This window comes from Entelurus aequoreus, linkage group LG05 (assembly GCF_033978785.1).
Source record: "Entelurus aequoreus isolate RoL-2023_Sb linkage group LG05, RoL_Eaeq_v1.1, whole genome shotgun sequence".
Taxonomy (NCBI): Eukaryota; Metazoa; Chordata; class Actinopteri; order Syngnathiformes; family Syngnathidae; genus Entelurus; species Entelurus aequoreus.
In genome coordinates this window covers 87,309,016-87,329,242 of record NC_084735.1, presented here as the reverse complement: position 1 = coordinate 87,329,242, position 20,227 = coordinate 87,309,016, and the positions used below count along the sequence as shown (strand labels likewise).

The 20,227-nt window shown below is 38.5% G+C and overlaps 1 protein-coding gene across 1 annotated transcript; it reads left to right on the top strand.

The window, feature by feature from the left end:
• Positions 1-1,309: 1,309 nt before the first annotated feature.
• LOC133649906 (transcriptional coactivator YAP1-B-like) lies at positions 1,310-15,310 on the top strand. Its single transcript, XM_062046606.1, has 3 exons — positions 1,310-1,701; positions 1,797-1,897; positions 13,555-15,310. The coding sequence occupies exons 1-3, from the start codon at positions 1,610-1,612 to the stop codon at positions 13,728-13,730; spliced, it is 369 nt and encodes a 122-aa protein (XP_061902590.1). The 5' UTR covers positions 1,310-1,609; the 3' UTR covers positions 13,731-15,310.
• The last annotated feature ends 4,917 nt before the right edge of the window (positions 15,311-20,227 follow it).

Sequence of the window (20,227 nt, the reverse complement as noted above, 5' to 3'; positions counted from 1 at the left end):
AATAAAAATATAAAACACATTATATATATACTACTGTATAATATTTTATATATATATATATATATATAAAAATATGATAAAAATATAAAACATATATATATATATATATATATATATATATATATATATATATATATATATATATAAAACACATTATATATATATATATATAATGTGTTTTATATTTTTATTGTTATTGTTTTTTATATATTTAAATCTTTACATTATATATATTAATTATATTTTGTTTTATTTTTTTTTAATTATATATTTTGTAAACTTCCTCTGATTATAATCCCTCAGCTATTTTTATCATTTATTTGTATTGTATTTTTTTATTTCATATTTAAATTTTTACATTATCTAATAATTTATATTTTGTTCTTTTATTTTTTTATATTTATGTATCTTTTTTTACATATTTCAAAAGTAATTGTCCTCTGACTATAATACTCTCAGCTATGTTTTATTATTATTTTGAGTTTTTTTATTGTATTTTTTTGTTTTTATATTTACATTTTTACCTCGTATATATTAATTCTATTTTGTTGTTTTATTTTTATATGTTTATAGATTTGACATATTTCAAATGTAACTTCCTCTGATTATATTCCCTCAGCTATCACGGCAGGAAGCAAATGTCAACACAAGCATGGAAAACACTCAAACAATGTCAACAAAATAGTCAAATCACATTGAACACTTAACAATAATCTCTTAAAAATAAGGAATATGTAAGAAATGATTCATAAAGTGTAAGAAAATAGTGAAAATGTAAAAATAGAAACCTGAGAAGAACTATTCTCTGCAAGTTTAGTGGCAGGAAATAAGAGCTGTGTAACATTAGTTTGCCCTGTTATTCTTATTTAACTATGGAAAGGAATTTTTGTTATGAAGTAATTATTTAAATGTTATTATTATTATATTGGTCGATATCAATAATTATTGATATTTTTTATGACTTATGGGAAATAAGGAGAATAAAATGTTTTATATTTTTATTTGAAATGTAACTTCCTCTGATTGTAATCCCTCAGCTATCAAGGCAGAAAGGAAATGTCAACACAAGCGTGGAAAACACTCACAAAAATGTCAACAAAATAGTCAAATCACTTTGAACACTTAACAATAAGCTCTTAAAAACAAGGAATATGTAAGAAATGCTTCATAAAGTGTAAGAAAATAGTGAAAATGTCAACATAGAGAAACCTGCGAAGAACTATTTTCTGCAGTGGCAAGAAGTCACTGCTGTGCTCTAAAGGGTGAGCTAAGGTGCTGCAGTCTTGCCTTGCATCACAGACCACATTGGTCTGACTTTTCCTCTTTTTATCCACAATTTCTTCATTTGGACTTTGACTTCTCACTCCACCTCGATAGTTGATACTGTCACCTGATTGGCCGATGAGTGATCACTTCCTGCTTGCTGGGTTACCGGAGCCTTTTGTTCATGCAACCAACCTTGCTTTCTTCTGACAAAGAATGAAAACAACCCCATTTTTTTGGATTGATATCGATGACGTGTGTATCGCGATGCATATTGATATCCTTTCATGGCCCAGCCCTACGTGTATATGTGTGTTTGTCGTAGGACACGGGCGGAAGGAACCAGATGGTGGGAGGTATTGATCATGACAGAAATTCCCTTGTCCCGTCCGTGGATGTGAGGATCCGAGCGCCGCAACACGAACCCACGCTCAACGGGTGTGTTGGCCTTGATGCACCATCTTGCTATTTTGTCATCATTTGAAGGCTTTTTTTTCTGGCGGACATTTACTTTTTTTCTTCTTCTCATGCAGCGCTCACTCTCGCAACGAGAGCACCGACAGCGGCCTGAGTGTCAGCAGCCTGACGCGCACCGCCGACCGCATGCTGAGCTCCGTGGACCACATGGACACTGGTACACACACACACACACACACACACACACACACACACACACAAAGTGTGGCCCAGGGGCCGTTTGCGGCCCGCATCTAATGTTTTAACGGCCCATAAAAAGTGGAAGAGCAAACAGGTGTAATGTAATGTCATTTAAATGTTTTACACTGATAACACAAAGGATATTTTTTTCTTCTTTAAAACATGCATTGCTCAAAAAAATAGTCATAAATCCAAATCAATGTTGTTGTTATTATTGACCGATTCCAGGCTCCACTCTGAAATATTTTTGGGGGAAAATATTGCAGATTTTGTGTGTTACAAGGGCATAAAACATCAAAATAATTGACTTATTTTTAACACTTTCACAAGTTGGCCCTTTTTGGAACCCCGAGAACTTTTAGTATGATTTTTTTGTGTGTGTCATTGCTCAAAAAATAATAATAAATCAAAATCAGTGTTGTAAATGATTGACCTATTTAAGGCTCCAATTATTTGACCTTAAATATTCCACTTTGTATTTTTTTGGGGGGGCGGAAATGTTGCCTATTTTTAATTTTTGACAATAAGGGCATGATCATGAAAATAATAACAACAAAATTATTATATGACTTATTTTTAACACTTTCATGAGTTGGCCCTTTTTGGCTCCCTGAGAACTTTTAGTATGATTTTATTTTTATTTTTTTTAAACCTGTCGTTGCTCAAAAAAATAATAATAAATTAAAATCAGTGTTGTGAATTATTGACCTATTATATATTCCACTTAGAATTTTTTTTTGGGGGGGGAAATGTTGCCTATTTAAAAAAAAAAAAAAAAGGGCATGAAAATAATAAAAACAAAAAAAGTATTATATAACTTATTTTTAACACTTTCATTTTTAACACTTTGGATCCTCGAGAACTTTTAGTGTGATTTATTTATTTATTTATTTTTTTTAAACCCGTCTTTGCTCAAAAAAATAATGCTAAATCAAAATCAATGTGGTTATTCTTGACATATTCTAGGGTCAAATTAAATGAAATATTCCACTCTGAAACATTTTTGGAGAGAAATACTGCATATTTTATGTGTTACAAGGGCATAAAACATAAACATAGTAACAAAACAATTATATAATTTTATGACTTATTTTTAACACTTCCATGAGTTGGCACTTTTTGGATCCCGAGAACTTTTAGTATGATTTTTTTTTTTTTTTTTTTTTTAAACCTGTCATTGCTAAAAAAAAAATAATAAATCAAAATCAGTGTTGTGAATTATTGACCTATTATATATTCCACTTAGAATTTTTTTTGGGGGGGGGAATGTTGCCTATTTAAAAAAAAAAAAAAAATTACCAAAAAAAAAAAAGGGCATGAAAATAATAAAAACAAAAAAAGTATTATATAACTTATTTTTAACACTTTAATTTTTAACACTTTGGATCCTCGAGAACTTTTAGTGTGATTTATTTATTTATTTTAAACCCGTCTTTGCTCAAAAAAATAATACTAAATCAAAATCAATGTGGTTATTCTTGACATATTCTAGGGTCAAATTAAATGAAATATTCCACTCTGAAATATTTTTGGAGAGAAATACTGCATATTTTATGTGTTACAAGGGCATAAAACATAAACATAATAACAAAAAAATTATATCATTGTATGACTTATTTTTAACACTTTCATGAGTTGGCACTTTTTGGATCCCGGAGAACTTTTAGTATGATTTTTTTTTTTTTAAACCTGTCATTGCTCAAAAAATAATAATAAATCAAAATCAGTGTTGTGAATTATTGACCTATTCAAAGCTACAATTACTTGACCTTAAATATTGCACTTTGAATTTTTTTGGGGGGGAAATGTTGCCTATTTAAAAAAAATATACCCCAAAAAAATGACAAGGGCGTGATCATGAAAATAATAAAAACAAAAAAATAATTATATGATTTATTTTTGACACTTTGGATCCTCGAGAACTTTTAGTGTGATTTTTTTATTTGTTACAAGGGCATAAAACATAAACATAATAACAAAACAATTATATAATTTTATGACTTATTTTTAACACTTTCATGAGTTGGTCCTTTTTGGATCCCCGAGAACTTTGTGTGATTTTATTTTATTTTTTTAAACCTGTCATTGCTCAAAAAATAATAATAAATCAAAATCAGTGTTGTGAATTATTTACTTATTTAAGGCTCCAATTATTTGACCTTAAATATTACACTTTGAATTTTGGGGGGTGGGGGGGGGGGGGGAATGTTGCCTATTTAAAAAAAAAAAATTACCAAAAAAAATGACAACAAGGGCATGATCATGAAAATAATAAAAACAGAAAAATATTTATATGACTTATTTTTAACACTTTGGATCCTCGAGAAACTTTATAGTTTTTTTTTTGTTTGTTTTTTAAACCTGTCTTTGCTTAAAAAAAAAAAAAATCAAAATCAATGTGGTTATTATTGACATATTCTAGGGTCAAATTAAATGAAATATTCCACTCTGAAACATTTTTGGAGAAAAATACTGCATATTTTATGTGTTATAAGGGCATAAAACATAAACATAATAACAAAACAATTATATAATTTTATGACTTATTTTTAACACTTTCATGAGTTGGCCCTTTTTGGATCCCCGAGAACTTTTAGTATGATTTTATTTTATTTTTATTTTTTTAACCTGTCTTTGCTCAAAAAATAATAATAAATCAAAATCAATGTGGTTATTCTTGACATATTCTAGGGTCAAATTAAATGAAATATTCCACTCTGAAATATTTTTGGAGAAAAATACTGCAGATTTTATGTGTTATAAGGGCATAAAACATAAACATAATAACAAAACAATTATATAATTTTATGACTTATTTTTAACACTTTCATGAGTTGACACTTTTTGGATCCCTGAGAACTTTTAGTAGGATTTTTTTTTTTTTTTTTTAAACCTGTCATTGCTCAAAAAATAATAATAAATCCAAATCAGTGTTGTGAATTATTGACCTATTTAAGGCTCCAATTATTTGACCTTAAATATTCCACTTTGAATTTTTTTGGGGGAAATGTTGCCTATTTAAAAAAATGTTTACCCAAAAAAAATGACAACAAGGGCATGATCATGAAAATAATAAAAACAAAAAAATAATAATATGACTTATTTTTAACACTTTCATTTTTAACACTTTGGATCCTCGAGAACTTTTAGTGTGATTTTTTTATTTATTTATCCAAAAAAAAAAAAAAAAATCAAAATCAATGTTGTTATTCTTGACATATTCTAGGGTCAAATTAAATGAAATATTCCACTCTGAAATATTTTTGGAGAAAAATACTGCAGATTTTATGTGTTATAAGGGCATAAAACATAAACATAATAACAAAACAATTATATAATTTTATGACTTATTTTTAACACTTTCATGAGTTGACACTTTTTGGATCCCTGAGAACTTTTAGTAGGATTTTTTTTTTTTTTTTTTAAACCTGTCATTGCTCAAAAAATAATAATAAATCCAAATCAGTGTTGTGAATTATTGACCTATTTAAGGCTCCAATTATTTGACCTTAAATATTCCACTTTGAATTTTTTTGGGGGAAATGTTGCCTATTTAAAAAAATGTTTACCCAAAAAAAATGACAACAAGGGCATGATCATGAAAATAATAAAAACAAAAAAATAATAATATGACTTATTTTTAACACTTTCATTTTTAACACTTTGGATCCTCGAGAACTTTTAGTGTGATTTTTTTATTTATTTATCCAAAAAAAAAAAAAAAAATCAAAATCAATGTTGTTATTCTTGACATATTCTAGGGTCAAATTAAATGAAATATTCCACTCTGAAATATTTTTGGAGAAAAATGCTGCATATTTAATGTTTTACAAGGGCATAAAACATAAACATAATAACAAAACAAAAAAAATTATATGACTTATTTTTTACACTTTCATGAGTTGGCCCTTTTTGGATCCCCGAGAACTTTTAGTATGATTTTTTTTTTTTTTAAACGTGTCATTGCTCAAAAAATAATAATAAATCCAAATCAATGTTGTTAGTTATTGACCTATTTAAGGCTCAAATTACTTGACCTTAAATATTCCACTTTGAATTTTTTTGGGGGGGAAATGTTGCCTATTTAAAAAATTTAAAAAAGTTACCAAAAAAAAAAAAGGGCATGAAAATAATAAAAACAAAAAAATTATTATATGACTTATTTTTAACACTTTCATTTTAACACTTTGGATCCTCGAGAACCTTTAATGTGATTTTTTTTTTTTTTTAAACCTGTCTCTGCTCAAAAAAATAATAATAAATCAAAATCAATGTGGTTACTCTTGACATATTCTAGGGTCAAATTAAATGAAATATTCCACTCTGAAATATTTTTGGAGAGAAATACTGCATATTTTATGTGTTACAAGGGCATAAAACATAAACATAATAACAAAACAATTATATAATTGTATGACTTATTTTTAACACTTTCATGAGTTGGCCCTTTTTGGATCCCCGAGAACTTTTAGTATGATTTTTTTTTTTTTTAAGCCTGTCATTGCTCAAAAAATAATAATAAATCCAAATCAATGTTGTTAGTTATTGACCTATTTAAGGCTCCAATTATTTGACCTTAAATATTCCACTTTGAATTGTTTTGGGGGGGAAATGTTGCCTATTTTGAATTTTTTTTTTTACCACCAAAAAATGACAAGGGCATGATCATGAAAATAATAAAAACAAAAAAAAATTATTGTGTGACTTATTTTTAACACTTTGGATCCTCGAGAACTTTTAGTGTGATTTTTTTTTATTTTTGAAACCTGTCTTTGCTCAAAAAAATAATAATAAATCAAAATCAATGTTGTTATTATTGACATATTCTAGGGTCAAATTAAATGAAATATTCCACTCTGAAATTTACAGGCCTAAAACAAACATAATAACAAAAAAATTATAATTATATGACTTATTTTTAACACTTTCATGAGTTGGCCCTTTTTGGATCCCCGAGAACTTTTAGTGTGATTTTATTTTAATTTTATTTTTTTAAATTATAATAAATACAAATCATTGTTATGTTTGACTTATTATAGGCTCCAACTAAATTAAATATTACACTCTGAAATATTTTTTTGAGGGAAAATATTGCATAGTTTTTCTTTGACGTCAAGGGCATGAACATGAAAATAATAAAAACTAAATAAATATAGGACTTATTTTTAACACTTTTATGAGTGGGGCCTCTTTGGATCCCCGAGAACTTTTAGTATGATTTTTTTTTTTTAACCTGTCATTGCTCAAAAAATAATAATGAATCAAAATCCATGTTGTCATTATTGACCTGTTGTAGGCTCCAATTAAATTCAACATTCCACTCTGAAATATTTTTTGGCGAAAATATTGCAACTTTTGTGTGTTTTCCGTATAAAAACAAAGGTTTCGTTTGACAACAAGGGCATAAAACATGAAAATAATAAAAACTAAATAATAATTATATGACTTATTTTTAACACGTTAATGAGTGGGACCGATTTGGATCCCTGAGAACTTTAAGTATGATTGCTAAAATAAATAAATAAATACAATCAATGTTGTTATTATTGACCTATTCTTGGGTCAAATTAAATGAAATGTTCCACTCTGAAATATTTTTGGACAAAAATATTGCATATTTTGTGTGTTACAAAGGCATAAAACATAAAAATAATAACAAATTAAAAAATTATTATGACTTTTTTTCAACACTTTCATGAGTTTGCTCTTTTTGGATCCCCGATAACTTTTAGTGTGATTTTTTTTTTTATCCTGTCATTGCTCAAAAAATAATAATAAATCAAAATCAATGTTGTGAATTATTGACCTATTTAAGGCTCCAATTACTTGCCCTCAAATATTCATTTTTGAATTTTTGTGGGCAGGGAGATGTTGCTTATTTTGTATTTTTTTTAGGGCTGTCAAATGATTAAAATTTTTAATCAGATTAATCACAGCTTAAAAATTAATTAATCATGATTAATCACCATTCGAACTATGTCCAAAATATGCCATTAACTGTATATTTTTGTGGGAATTGAAAGATAAATGACAGAAGACATGTGCATTTAACATATGTATGCATGTTTATTTTAATAACATCCTGTTTTTTACAATGACATTTCCTCGTCAAAATAGGAAAACAAAATAGGATGGCGTCTCTTATTTAAATGAAACTGAAATAGTAAAACAAAATAGGATGGTGTCTCCTTCTGTAACACACTAGCCATCTTGGCCATTTCTCTTCAACAAAGGAAAAACAAAGAGATTTCTCTTTTTTATCAAACCAAAAGAACATGGCCTACACAATTACATGTGGCCCGCTTCTCTATTCATCCTTTAGCCAGTTACTGAGGCAAACCAATTTGTCCACATTTTCTGAGAGTAAAGCTGACCGCTTCTTTTGCACAATGTGACCGGCAAGTGAGAAGAGTCTTTCACAGGGAACTGAGGATGCAGGAGTGGCTAGATATTTCCGAGCCAACGGAGCCAGCTTGTCATGGGCTCCTGCATGAGATGACCACCACTGCAAGGGACAGTCCGTCATTTCAATGGTGGGCTCTGCTCTGTACCTGTGTAAGGCTCTGTCAGGCTGTACCTCTTCATCTGATTCTGAATCTGAGCCCAGCTGTAGAAGAAGGTTCATTTTCTTCTTGGGTGGCCCATCTTCAGTAGTGTGTGAAGGTCTTCCAGGTGATTCACGCAGAAGGCCTCCAAGTTTGGTCCACACCTCCTCTCTGTCTGCCTTGGGCACACTTTTCAAGTCCTTAAAACGTGGGTCCAGTGCGGTTGCAATCTTGAGCCATGCATTGTTGGTGTGTTCTTGGCGGGAGCCTAGGTCGTCTTTGAATTTGGTCTTAAATCTAATCATGTATGCAGGGTCCTCATCAGAAGTTTCCATTACACGGTGTAAGTGGCAGAGGGCAGGTAGTACCACTGAGCAGGAGACGTAGGCCTCCCCACCCAGGATCTGAGTCACATACCTGCAGTGGAAAACACACACACACACACACACACAGAGAGAGAGACACAGAGACAGATACACACACACACACACACACACACACACACACACAGACACAGAGACAGATACACACACACACACACACACACACACACACACACACACAGAGACAGACAGACACACACACACACACACACACACACAGACAGACAGATACACACACACACACACACAGCCACAGACAGACACACACACACACACACAGACAGATACACACACACACACACACAGACAGACAGACACACACACACACACACACACACACACACACACACAGACAGATACACACACACACACACACAGACAGACAGACACAGACAGACAGACACACACACACACACACACAGACAGACACACACAGACAGACACACACACACACAGAGACAGACACACACAGACACACACACACACACACACACACACACACACACACACACAGAGAGAGAGAGAGAAGGAGAAAGACTCAAGTAAATTACTTGAATGCAAGTTGTTACATTTAATAGTAGATTAACGTTTGGTTTAATAATTTAATTTCAGCCTACAATGAATTTCCACATTATATGATGGAAGGCTTACCGGCAGGGCTCTAGAAGGGTCTCCAGTCTCTGGAGTTTATCCCATTCTGCTGGCGTCAGCATGACGAGATTATGCTGCTGTTGATCCAGGGTTGCTTTTATTGCTGCTTGATTGGGGATGATGCGTTTGACCATTTCAAGTGTGGAATTCCACCGCGTTGGAACGTCTTGGATCAGTGGCTCCTGCTGCTGTCCGAGTTTCACCTGCTCTGCATTCAGCTCCGTTAAGTTTGCCGGGCTGTGTTTAAAATGTCCCACAATCTTGCGACACTTGGCTAATGCAGGAACAAATCCGCTGTCAGCGAGACTCACAGTGATGCTTCTCTGTATGACGTGCGCGATACAGGGCATATGCTCGTATGGTAGAATACGAGCCGCAGCAATCATATTGCGTGCACTGTCAGTCCCAATGGTTGTAACTTTTCTTTCAATTTCCCACTTGCATGCCACAGTTTGAAACTGTTCTGCACATGCCTCTGCAAAGTGGCGTTCTTCCGTTTTCATTATAGTTAGCGCAAAGGACTGCAATTCCCATGCTTTAGTTATTAAATGTGCAGTTACTCCCAAGTAATTTGTGTTACTCACTGACGTCCAGTGGTCTCCTGTCAGGGCGACATATTCCGCTTGAGCTAAAGCCGCCTCTTTTTTCCCCTTTTCTGTTTCATAGAGTGCGTGGATACTTTTCATTATTGTGCCTCTGCATGGTGGCTTGTAGGATGTATCGAGGGACGCCACTTTCAAAACATCAGCGAAGCCCTTATCTTCAACAATGCAAATCGGTCTACAGTCCTTTGCGACCCATTTGGCAGTTGTGTTAGTTAATTTATCCGAGTTGGACTTGCTTACTGGTCTGCGTTCACTCAGGGTTGTCTGACGCAAGCCAGGTGTAGCACTGGAAGCCCCCACAAATGCATGTTTAGCGTTGAGATGGTATTTAAGGCTTGAACAGGTTCGGTGAAACTGAAACTCTCTGTTGCAGTGCGTACAAATGACTGTCTGTTTATTTATTGTTCCATCTTTGTTCTTCTTAAACTTAAATCCCTCCAGAGGGCCAACCTGTTCGTCTTGCTCCATGTTGCTGCTCCGTTCAGTGTCGGGAGGAATTATGGGAAGTATGGGTGGAGGGATTCTGCGCATGCGTTAATTACGTTAAAAAATTTAACGTAATTAATTCCAAAAATTAATTAACGCCGTTAACGCGATAATTTTGACAGCCCTAATTTTTTTGCTAAAAAAAAAAATAGACAAGGGCATGCAACATAATAATAATAAGAACTAAATCATAATTATATGACTTATTTTTAACACTCTAATGAGTGGGGCCTTTTTGGATCCCCAAAAACCTTTAGTATGATTTTTTTTTTATCCTCTCATTGGTAAAAAATCTAAATCAATGTTATGAATTATTGACCTATTTAAGGCTCAAATGACTTGACCTTAAAATATTGCCTATTTTTTTGTTTTTTTGCCATAAAAAAAAGGTTTTCTCCGACAAAAAGGCATAAAAATTCAAATAATTTAAAATAATTCAATTATATTGACGGATAGGTCTAAAATTGGTCTTGAGATGTAAGCCTTAAAGTAAAAAATACTTTTGTTATATGACTTAGTTTTAAAACTTCAACTGCTTGGTTTTTTTCTGACAGAGGACATTTTTTTTACATTTTATCAAAAGCATTTTTATTGATTGCGTCTATCGCGATGTATATTGATATCGTTTTATCGCCCGACTATCAACTAATCAAAGGATAATGGTTGACTATTAAAATAATCGTTAATTGCAGCCCTGCACACAACAGTGACATCTGGTGGCAAAGTTGCGCATTGCAAGGGTGGCTTCTCCTTTATGCACACTATTAATAATAAAGCCTTTTTCTGCCGGAGTCCAATTTTATTTTCGTTAATATACGGGAAAAAAATTCCCCATAAATATGTTTTGATATCTGACGGAGAATATATTTTAGTTATCGTGAGAATTCCTCCCTTCTTTTAACTTCTTTACTGACATTTGTCAATAAATCTGACTATATATATATATATATAAAACATGGAGGCTACTTTATCCCTTCAAGCCTGTTTTGCAGGTTTTCTTGCTCTTCAAGCGGAGCAGGGAAACCTGCAAAACAGGCTTGTATATTGTAACGATATTCTGGTATTGAGCACTGTCTAACGGATAAATCACAGTAACCTCGGCTATATATATATATATATATATATATATATATAACCCATCATGCCGACTAATAAACCCAGCTAAATCCGAAATAAGAAAAATCAGCAAAACAATCCTGGACAGAATCAACACAAAAATGACATACAAAACAACAGTCAACCAATGGAGGAACACAGCAGCAGTAATCAAATAGTTCAGCAACATCCAAGACAAACAACAGCACAACTTTATCTCCTTCCATGTCGGAGAATGTTACCCTTCCATCACGCAAGACCTACTGACCAAAGCACTAGACTTTGCCTCGGACTACGACTCAATCACAGGCAAGGAAAGAAACATCATCATCCACGCAAAGAACTCCATACTCTTCCTCAACGGCACACCATGGCAAAAAAAGAACAATTCAACATTCGACGTCACCATGGGGAGTTTTGACGGAGCAGAAACGTGTGAACTTGTTGGGAGTTTCCTCCTCTCCCAGCTCGCTAGCCTCAACCTGAACCTTGGTATTTACCGTGATGACGGACTGGCAGTGTGTCGCACCTCACGGACTGGCAGTGTGTCGCACCTCACGGACTGGCAGTGTGTCGCACCTCACGGACTGGCAGTGTGTCGCGCCTCACGGACTGGCAGTGTGTCGCACCTCACGGACTGGCAGTGTGTCGCACCTCACGGACTGGCAGTGTGTCGCACCTCACGGACTGGCAGTGTGTCGCACCTCACGGACTGGCAGTGTGTCGCACCTCACGGACTGGCAGTGTGTCGCACCTCACGGACTGGCAGTGTGTCGCACCTCACGGACTGGCAGTGTGTCGCACCTCACGGACTGGCAGTGTGTCGCACCTCACGGACTGGCAGTGTGTCGCGCCTCACGGACTGGCAGTGTGTCGCACCTCACGGACTGGCAGTGTGTCGTCACGGACTGGCAGTGTGTCGCACCTCGCCAAGGAGCAGCGACAATACCAAGAAGCGTAGATGCCAAATCTTCAAAGAGAACGGCCTACGGATCACAATTGAAGCTGACAAGCAAACCATCAACTTCCTCGACGTCACTTTCAACCTGAGGAATAACAGCTACCAACCATTCACCAAACCCAACACAACACTCCAATACGTGCACCATGACAGCACCACCACGAAAAGAATACCTACTGGAATTAATAAAAAACTATCGATGCTGTCATCTAGCAAAGCTGACTTCGACAAAGCAACCCCCCGTACCAAAAAGCACTTGATGAAAGCGGACACAACTTCACCCTCACCTACGAACCCACGCCAGGAAACCAACCAAAAAGGAGCAGAAAATGAAACAACATTATCTGGTACAACCCCCCATACAGCAAAAACATCTCAACTAATATTGGCCACAAATTCCTCACCCTGATCGACAAACACTTCCCCAAAGGCAACACCCTAAGAAAAGTATTCAACAAGAACAACATTAAATTGAGCTACAGCTGCATGAACAACATACCACAAATCATTTCAAACCACAACAAAGCAATTGAAAAGGAGCCGCCCACCACCAGGCAGAACGACTCCAAAACCGACAAAAGCTGTAACTGCCGCAAGAAACCTGATTGCCCTCTCAACGGGGGGTGCTTACAACCATCAGTCGTTTACCAAGCAAAGGTAACACGCAAGGACATTAACACATCTGACACATATGTAGGATTAACTGAGGGAGAATTCAAAACCAGATGGAACAACCACAAAGCTTCTTTCAGGTGCAAAAGCGGGGTTTGTAAATCAAAGTTTGGCTGTATAATGTTGATATTTTGGTTGACATACTCTTAGCATTTATAAGTCCACAGCAAATCCCTCCATTTTGATATAAATAAAGATAACTCTTATAATATTCAAGACGTCATCTTGTGTTTTAGGTGAACCTGGCGAGCCATCCTCCCTGACCTTACAGGACACGTTGCCCGCCATGACCCAGGGCGAGGAACTGATGCCTTGCATCCCCGAGGGTCTTAGTTCAGACCTCCTGATGGACATGGAGACGGTCCTGTCCGGGTCTCACATGGACAGGGACAGCCTGCTCACCTGGCTATAGACCCCACCCGCGCACAGACCCGCCTGCCCGGCTCGTCTTAGAGAACCCTTGTCGGGACTTCTATGGATTTTGAGACGCTAGACCCGGGAGACTCACCTGAAATAACCCTGCCGCAGGTGGTAAGCTGCTAGAATTCTCCTTTTTTTTTTTTCTTCCTGGGAGCTCCTTTTTGAAGCGTTTTCAGGACGTTCTTGTAATCGTCACCCAGCAGGTGGCGCTGCTTCACTTTAATGCACATTTTCATGTTAACTTAGAAACGCGAGCTACGTTCCACATTTAAGGACAAATTGAAGGTGGTCACATGTTACCTAAAAACAGTATTATTACTGGAGTATTACAAAGGTCAAAAACAAGTCCAGTGCCCAAAAAAAGCTAGCGTGTTTTCCCAAATGTGCTCAAATTGAAGTGAAGGTAAAAAAAAAAGCTTTATTTTCTATTGATTGTATGCATTTTACCAAGAAAAATATGTTAATTATTGGGGATTGCGGTGGTGTGGAAGTGTACTGCATCGTACTTTTGACTGTTTTCAAGAGGGGTGCACGGAAAAAAATCAGTTCGCATCTGAATCGCGATTCTTATTCAACCCGGTTCTAAATCGATTCATAACTTTTTATCATTTTAATTATTTTTTTAATAAAAATCAATTTTTAGGCCATTTTCAAGCAACCAGAATGAGCTTTTCTATTATTACACCCAGTAAAACATTGCGAGAATCGGTTCTAATCGAGAATCAAAATCTGAATGGAATCAGAACCGGGTGGAATGGTCAGGCGGCCAAAGAGTCACACCAATACTTTCACTCTTGTCCGAATGTTAGACACACTTGGACACGACTTCAAGGTCAAATAATACTTATATTTGTGAAGAATTTGATGGAAGTTGTGTTGTTTTGATTGCATTTTCTTATTGTGCTTTTATCGGTAACACAAGAACCCGAGACAATGTTTTATATTCTTGCCGTGTTACAAAAATCAAATATTACCGGGATTTTTTTTTAAGCTTTTGATTGGAATTGATTGACACTTATGCAATTTGTTTTGTACAACTGCCGCAATGCACTGAGTTGTGTAACGTTAGCAAACCGCAACTTGTTCTTCCTCCGGCTATTAAGTTGGCTTTTAGCTCGATGGTCAGCACGCTCGCCTCTCGTGCCGGCGACCTGGGTTCAGAGCAGTAAGAGAAAAAAGGCAATACAACCGAGAGAGAGAGTACACAGTCGCTGCAGTGGTGCCGTGACCCGGATTGACTTCAAGTTTAAAGCCTGGGCTTTTAGCTCGTTAGTCAGCGCGCTCGCCTCTAGTGCCGGCGACCTGGGTTAAGAGCAGTAAGAAAAAAAACACAACACAGCCGAGAGAGAGGGGGAGTACACACGGACTGCAGTGGTGCCGTGACCCGGATTGACTTCAAGTTTAAAGCCTGGGCTTTTAGCTCGTTAGTCAGCTTGCTCGCCTCTCATGCCAGTGACCTGGGTTCAGAGCGGTAAGAAAAAAAACACAACACAGCCAAGAGAGAGAGGGGGAGTACACACGGACTGCAGTGGTACCGTGACCCGGATTGACTTCGAGAGCAAGGCTGGCTATTGAGTTTAAAGCCTGGGCTTTTAGCTCGTTAGTCAGCATGCTCGCCTCTTCAGAGCAGTAGGAAAGAAACACGACACAGCCGAGAGAGAGGGGGAGTACACACGGGCTGCAGTGGTGCCGTGACCCGGATTGACTTCAAGTTTAAAGCCCTGGCTTTTAGCTCGTTAGTCAGCATGCTCGCCTCTAGTGCCGGCGACCTGGGTTAAGAGCAGTAAGAAAAAAATGCGACACAGCCGAGAGAGAGGGGGAGTACACGCGGACTGCAGTGGTGCCGTGACCCGGATTGACTTCAAGTTTATAGCCCGGGATTTTAGCTCGTTAGTCAGTATGCTCGCCTCTAGTGCCGGCGACCTGGGTTCAGAGTGGTAAGAAAAATAACACAACACAGCCGAGAGAGAGGGGAAGTACACACGGACTGCAGTGGTGCCGTGACCCGGATTGACTTCAAGTTTAAAGCCTGGGCTTTTAGCTCGTTAGTCAGCTTGCTCGCCTCTCATGCCAGTGACCTGGGTTCAGAGTGGTAAGAAAAAAACACAACACAGCCAAGAGAGAGAGGGGGAGTACACACGGACTGCAGTGGTACCGTGACCCGGATTGACTTCAAGAGCAAGGCTGGCTATTGAGTTTATAGCCTGGGCTTTTAGCTCGTTAGTCAGCACGCTCGCCTCTCGTGCCAGCGACCTGGATTCAGAGCAGTAGGAAAGAAACACGACACAGCCGAGAGAGAGGGGAGTACACACGGGCTGCAGTGGTGCCGTGACCCGGATTGACTTCAAGTTTACAGCCCGGGCTTTTAGCTCGTTAGTCAGCTTGCTCGCCTCCAGTGCCGGCAACCTGGGTTAAGAGCAGTAAGAAAAAAACACAACACAGCCAAGAGAGAGAGGGGGAGTACACACGGACTGCAGTGGTACCGTGACCCGGATTGACTTCAAGAGCAAGGCTGGCTATTGAGTTTAAAGCCCGGGCTTTTAGCTCGTTAGTTAGCACGCTCGCCTCTCGGGCCAGAGCAGTAAGAGAAAAAAACGCAATACAACCAAGAGAGAGAGAGAGAGAGAGTACACAGTGAGAGTGCAGTGGTGCCGTGACCCGGATTGACTACAAGAGCGATGCTGGCTATCCTGTGTTTTTAGCTCTGTGGTCAACACGCTGAGCACCAGGGTTTCGAGTCCTCTCCGGGGCGGAAATGGCAAGGAACCCAACCGGTTGCTAATGTCAATTAGCATTTTAGCTACACGCGTCTTCACATTTGAGGCCTTCGTCACATTTTAAAGCTCGTGTTTGTGTTGCTGTTTTCCCCCCCGAGTCCCTCCAATGTATTTTCACTGCAAAGTGACGCTGGTCAAATGAATGCTTGTTTTGTTTTTTTTCTTCTTTTTCTTTCTGTTTGATGGTGAAGTTACAACAACACACAAGCATTCATTTCCTTTCAGGAAAAAAGAAAAAAAAGGTAACCAGTGAATGAAGACATTGCATTGCTCCTTCTGTGTTGTTTTGTTATTATGATTTGAATATTATCACACATCCCAGTGCAACACACTACCTTATCTGTTATTTATCTTACAACACTCCATATACACAATCATTGTATGTAACATCACACACTTTACTTTCTACCTTTTTATGCATGTGCTTTGTATCCATTTTATTGTCTCCTTACTTTCTCTATAATCTGTTTTTTTTTGGATGCATAATAAAGATAATAAATGATTTTTTTTCCCGTCTGGATTATATTCTTGAGACATTTGGGGGCAACATGTCAATCATAAACACTGGAAAATGGGTTAATAAATCAAGAAATTCATTTCATTTTGTATTGATCTCCTTCATTGATGTGCATCTTTGATGGATAGACAATTATAGCTCAATTATACCTCAATTATACCTCAATTATACCTCAATTATAGCTCAATTATACCTCAATTATACCTCAATTATACCTCAATTATAGCTCAATTATTAATGATACATTTACACAGCAATGCCTGAGAAGGAGCAGGATGAAGACAAATGGTATATTTTCCTGCCCCCGTCAACATAATATGTAGTCTTACTTAATGGATATTATCTAAAGCAACAATTACATGCAAATATTATGAAAACACACACAAAAACACAACAAGTGCAAAACTTCATGAAGTACAAACCAAACAAAAAAAAACTAAAGTAATATACACCTCACGGGATGATACAAAACAAATACAAAACCAGGCAAAAAATAAGTAAAATAATAAATATAAATCAAAATGTAAACACTTATGGATGTCCATATGATCTTATTGTTCTGTCTTTATAAACTTTTTTCAATTGGAATATATTTTTACAGTCTTTTATCTCATTGTAAAGAGACTTCCATAGTGGAACTGATGTACACTTTTGTGTTAAAGTAGTCCTTGAATACTGAAGTTGGAAATGACCTTTTCTTCTCTGCTCTTCATCCTCACAAGTCATGACAAACATTTGTTGTACATTTGCTGCTAATGTTTGACTTTTAGTCTTAAACATGACACATTATGTCTGGAACTTTACTAGCTGCTGTAGTTTGACTTTTAGTCTTAAACACAACACATCATGTCTGTTAATGAACAGGTAGGTAGTATTTCCTGCTTGGCATTGCTGCCTGTCGCACCTCCTCCAGTGCCCACGGGTCAGCTGCAGGGTCATCAGCCAGGAACCACCATTCACCAACGTTTCACTCCTTTAATCCTGGAACGTCTCCTGGTGGCGGAGCAGTGACAGGGACGTCTCCCTGTCACCCCCTGCAGCTGATAGCTGTTACCCCCTGCGGCTGTTATCGGGGTTAGTTGTTCTTTCCCCAGCTCCTGTCCTTCCTCCTCAGCCAGAGCCAAAAGCTGCCTTTCTCGGCCTCCTCTGCCAGATCTTTTATGGCCTTTCTCAGCTTTCTTCCAGTCACTCCTACGTCCCTCAAAAGGCGTGTGGTTGACAGCCCCACGTAGCCTCGGCAGCCAACTTCTACTGGGTAGATGGTTGTCTTCCAGCCAGCCTCCCGGCACTCAGCAGCCAGCTCCGAGTACTTGGCCTTCTTGCGCTCAAAGGCGGCCTCGATCCCCTCCTCTGATGGTACGGTCAGCTCAATAAGGTGCACCACTCTTGCCTTGCTGGACCACACTACAATATCCGGGCGGAGAGATGTAGTGGTGATCTCCGTGGGGAACCGGAGCTGCCTATTGAGGTCAACCCTCATGTCCCACTCCTGGTCTGGGGAAAAGGGCCTTGCTGCTGTCTCTCTTGGCCTGATGTATCTTTGACCCCCCCCTTCCGTGACAAAGCTGGTATGGTTCTCTGCTGGTGGTGATTCTTTGCTGCCCTGTCGACACCCCTCCAGCACCTCCGCTAGTTTCCTCAGGACCTGGTCGTGGCGCCATCTATAGCGCCCCTGAGAGAGTGCGGTCTTGCAGCCCGACAAGATGTGCTGGAGGCTTGCGTTGGGAGCATTGCAGAGTGAGCAGCATTCCTCGTTCCCGAACCATTGGTGAAGGTTACGAGGACAGGGAAGCGTGTCGTAGGTTGAACGAATAAGGAAGCTGATCCTTGCCTGTGGAATCTTCCACAGGTCGGACCAGCTGATGTTCCGGTTGACCACTCCCTCCCAGGTTGTCCACCTTCCTTGTCGGCCCTGCGACACGGCCTTGATCTTATAGCGCTCTTCCTCCATCCTCGTCACCTCCGCCACCACCATCTCCTTCCTCTCCTTGCGGTTGGCCTTAGACCAGAACCGAGGCGCTTCTCCCCATCCCAGCCCTGCTCTTCCTGCCTGGACTCTGCCCATGAGCTCTTGGTGATGCAGCCTACTGACAGCTCGGTCAACCTCAGTTTGGGCTTTCCACTTTCGGCCAGTGGGAACCTTGGCATTGGCATTCCTTACTGACTGGTCAGTGGACTCTCTTAGTTCGAGGACCAGCCTGGACTTCTCCTGCATATAGCCCAGACTGATAGACTGCAGTGGCAGCTGCAGTGCGTTCTTCCCAAAGAGGCCCGTTTCTGAAAGGCACCGTGGTAGTCCCAGCCACTTTCTGATGAATGAGTTGGCTTTTCCATCCATCTTACTCACGGCAGATGAGGGGATCTCGCTCATTTTCAGAGGCCACATCACCCTCCTGTAGAGTATGAACTGGTAGCACCAGACCTTGTACTTTCCAGGGAGTTGGCTCTGGTCGATCCTTGCCAGGCCGTCCGTGAGTTGTTTCATGACAGTCCTCCCCATCTGTTTATCGGACAGCTCTGCAGTGTACTGCCTCCCCAGGCTTTTGATGGGTTGCTCAGACAGGAGGGGGATTTTCTCTCCCCCGACGACAAAGATGGTGTTGTCGTTTCTGACTCCCCTTCTGAGTGACAGGCTACGGGATTTGGAGGGTTTGATCTTCATTCTGGCCCATGATGTCAACTCATCCACCCTTTTCAGCAGTCGAGATGTACATGCTGCTGTCTGAAGGAGGCTGGTGACATCGTCCATATAGCTCCTCAATGGGGGTAACCTCTGACCAGATGGTGTTTTGATTCCTCCAACCATTTGCCTTGCTCCGATGAGGATTATCTCAAAGGCTGCCACGAACAAGATTGGAGAGATGGCACACCCCATTGCAATTCCCACTTCTAGATGCTGCCACCCGGTGGTGAAGTCCTGGAGGGCAAAGCACATCTGCAGATCGCTGAAGTAAAGCGCTACCAGGTTCTTGATGCAGGGTGGCATGTGGAAGAACTCCAAGGCGTAGTTGATCAGCTGGTGTGGGACCGATCCGTACGCGTTGGCGAGATCGAGCCAGATGACATGCAGGTCGGTCTTCTCCCGCTTGGCCTTCTGGATCTGGTCCCAGATCATCGTAGAGTGCTCTACGCATCCTGGGAAACCTGGAACTCCTGCTTTCTGGCAGTTGGTGTCGATGTAGCAATTCTCTAGCA

What these genes read in the sequence shown, in the direction of transcription:
- LOC133649906 (XM_062046606.1), top strand. Translation starts at nt 1,610, where the DNA reads ATGGTGGGAGGTATTGATCATGACAGAAATTCCCTTGTCCCGTCCGTG. An exon ending in CACGAACCCACGCTCAACGG is followed by an intron (nt 1,702 to 1,796) that starts GTGTGTTGGCCT and finishes CTTCTCATGCAG; the next exon opens with CGCTCACTCTCGCAACGAGA. An exon ending in CGTGGACCACATGGACACTG is followed by an intron (nt 1,898 to 13,554) that starts GTACACACACAC and finishes CTTGTGTTTTAG; the next exon opens with GTGAACCTGGCGAGCCATCC.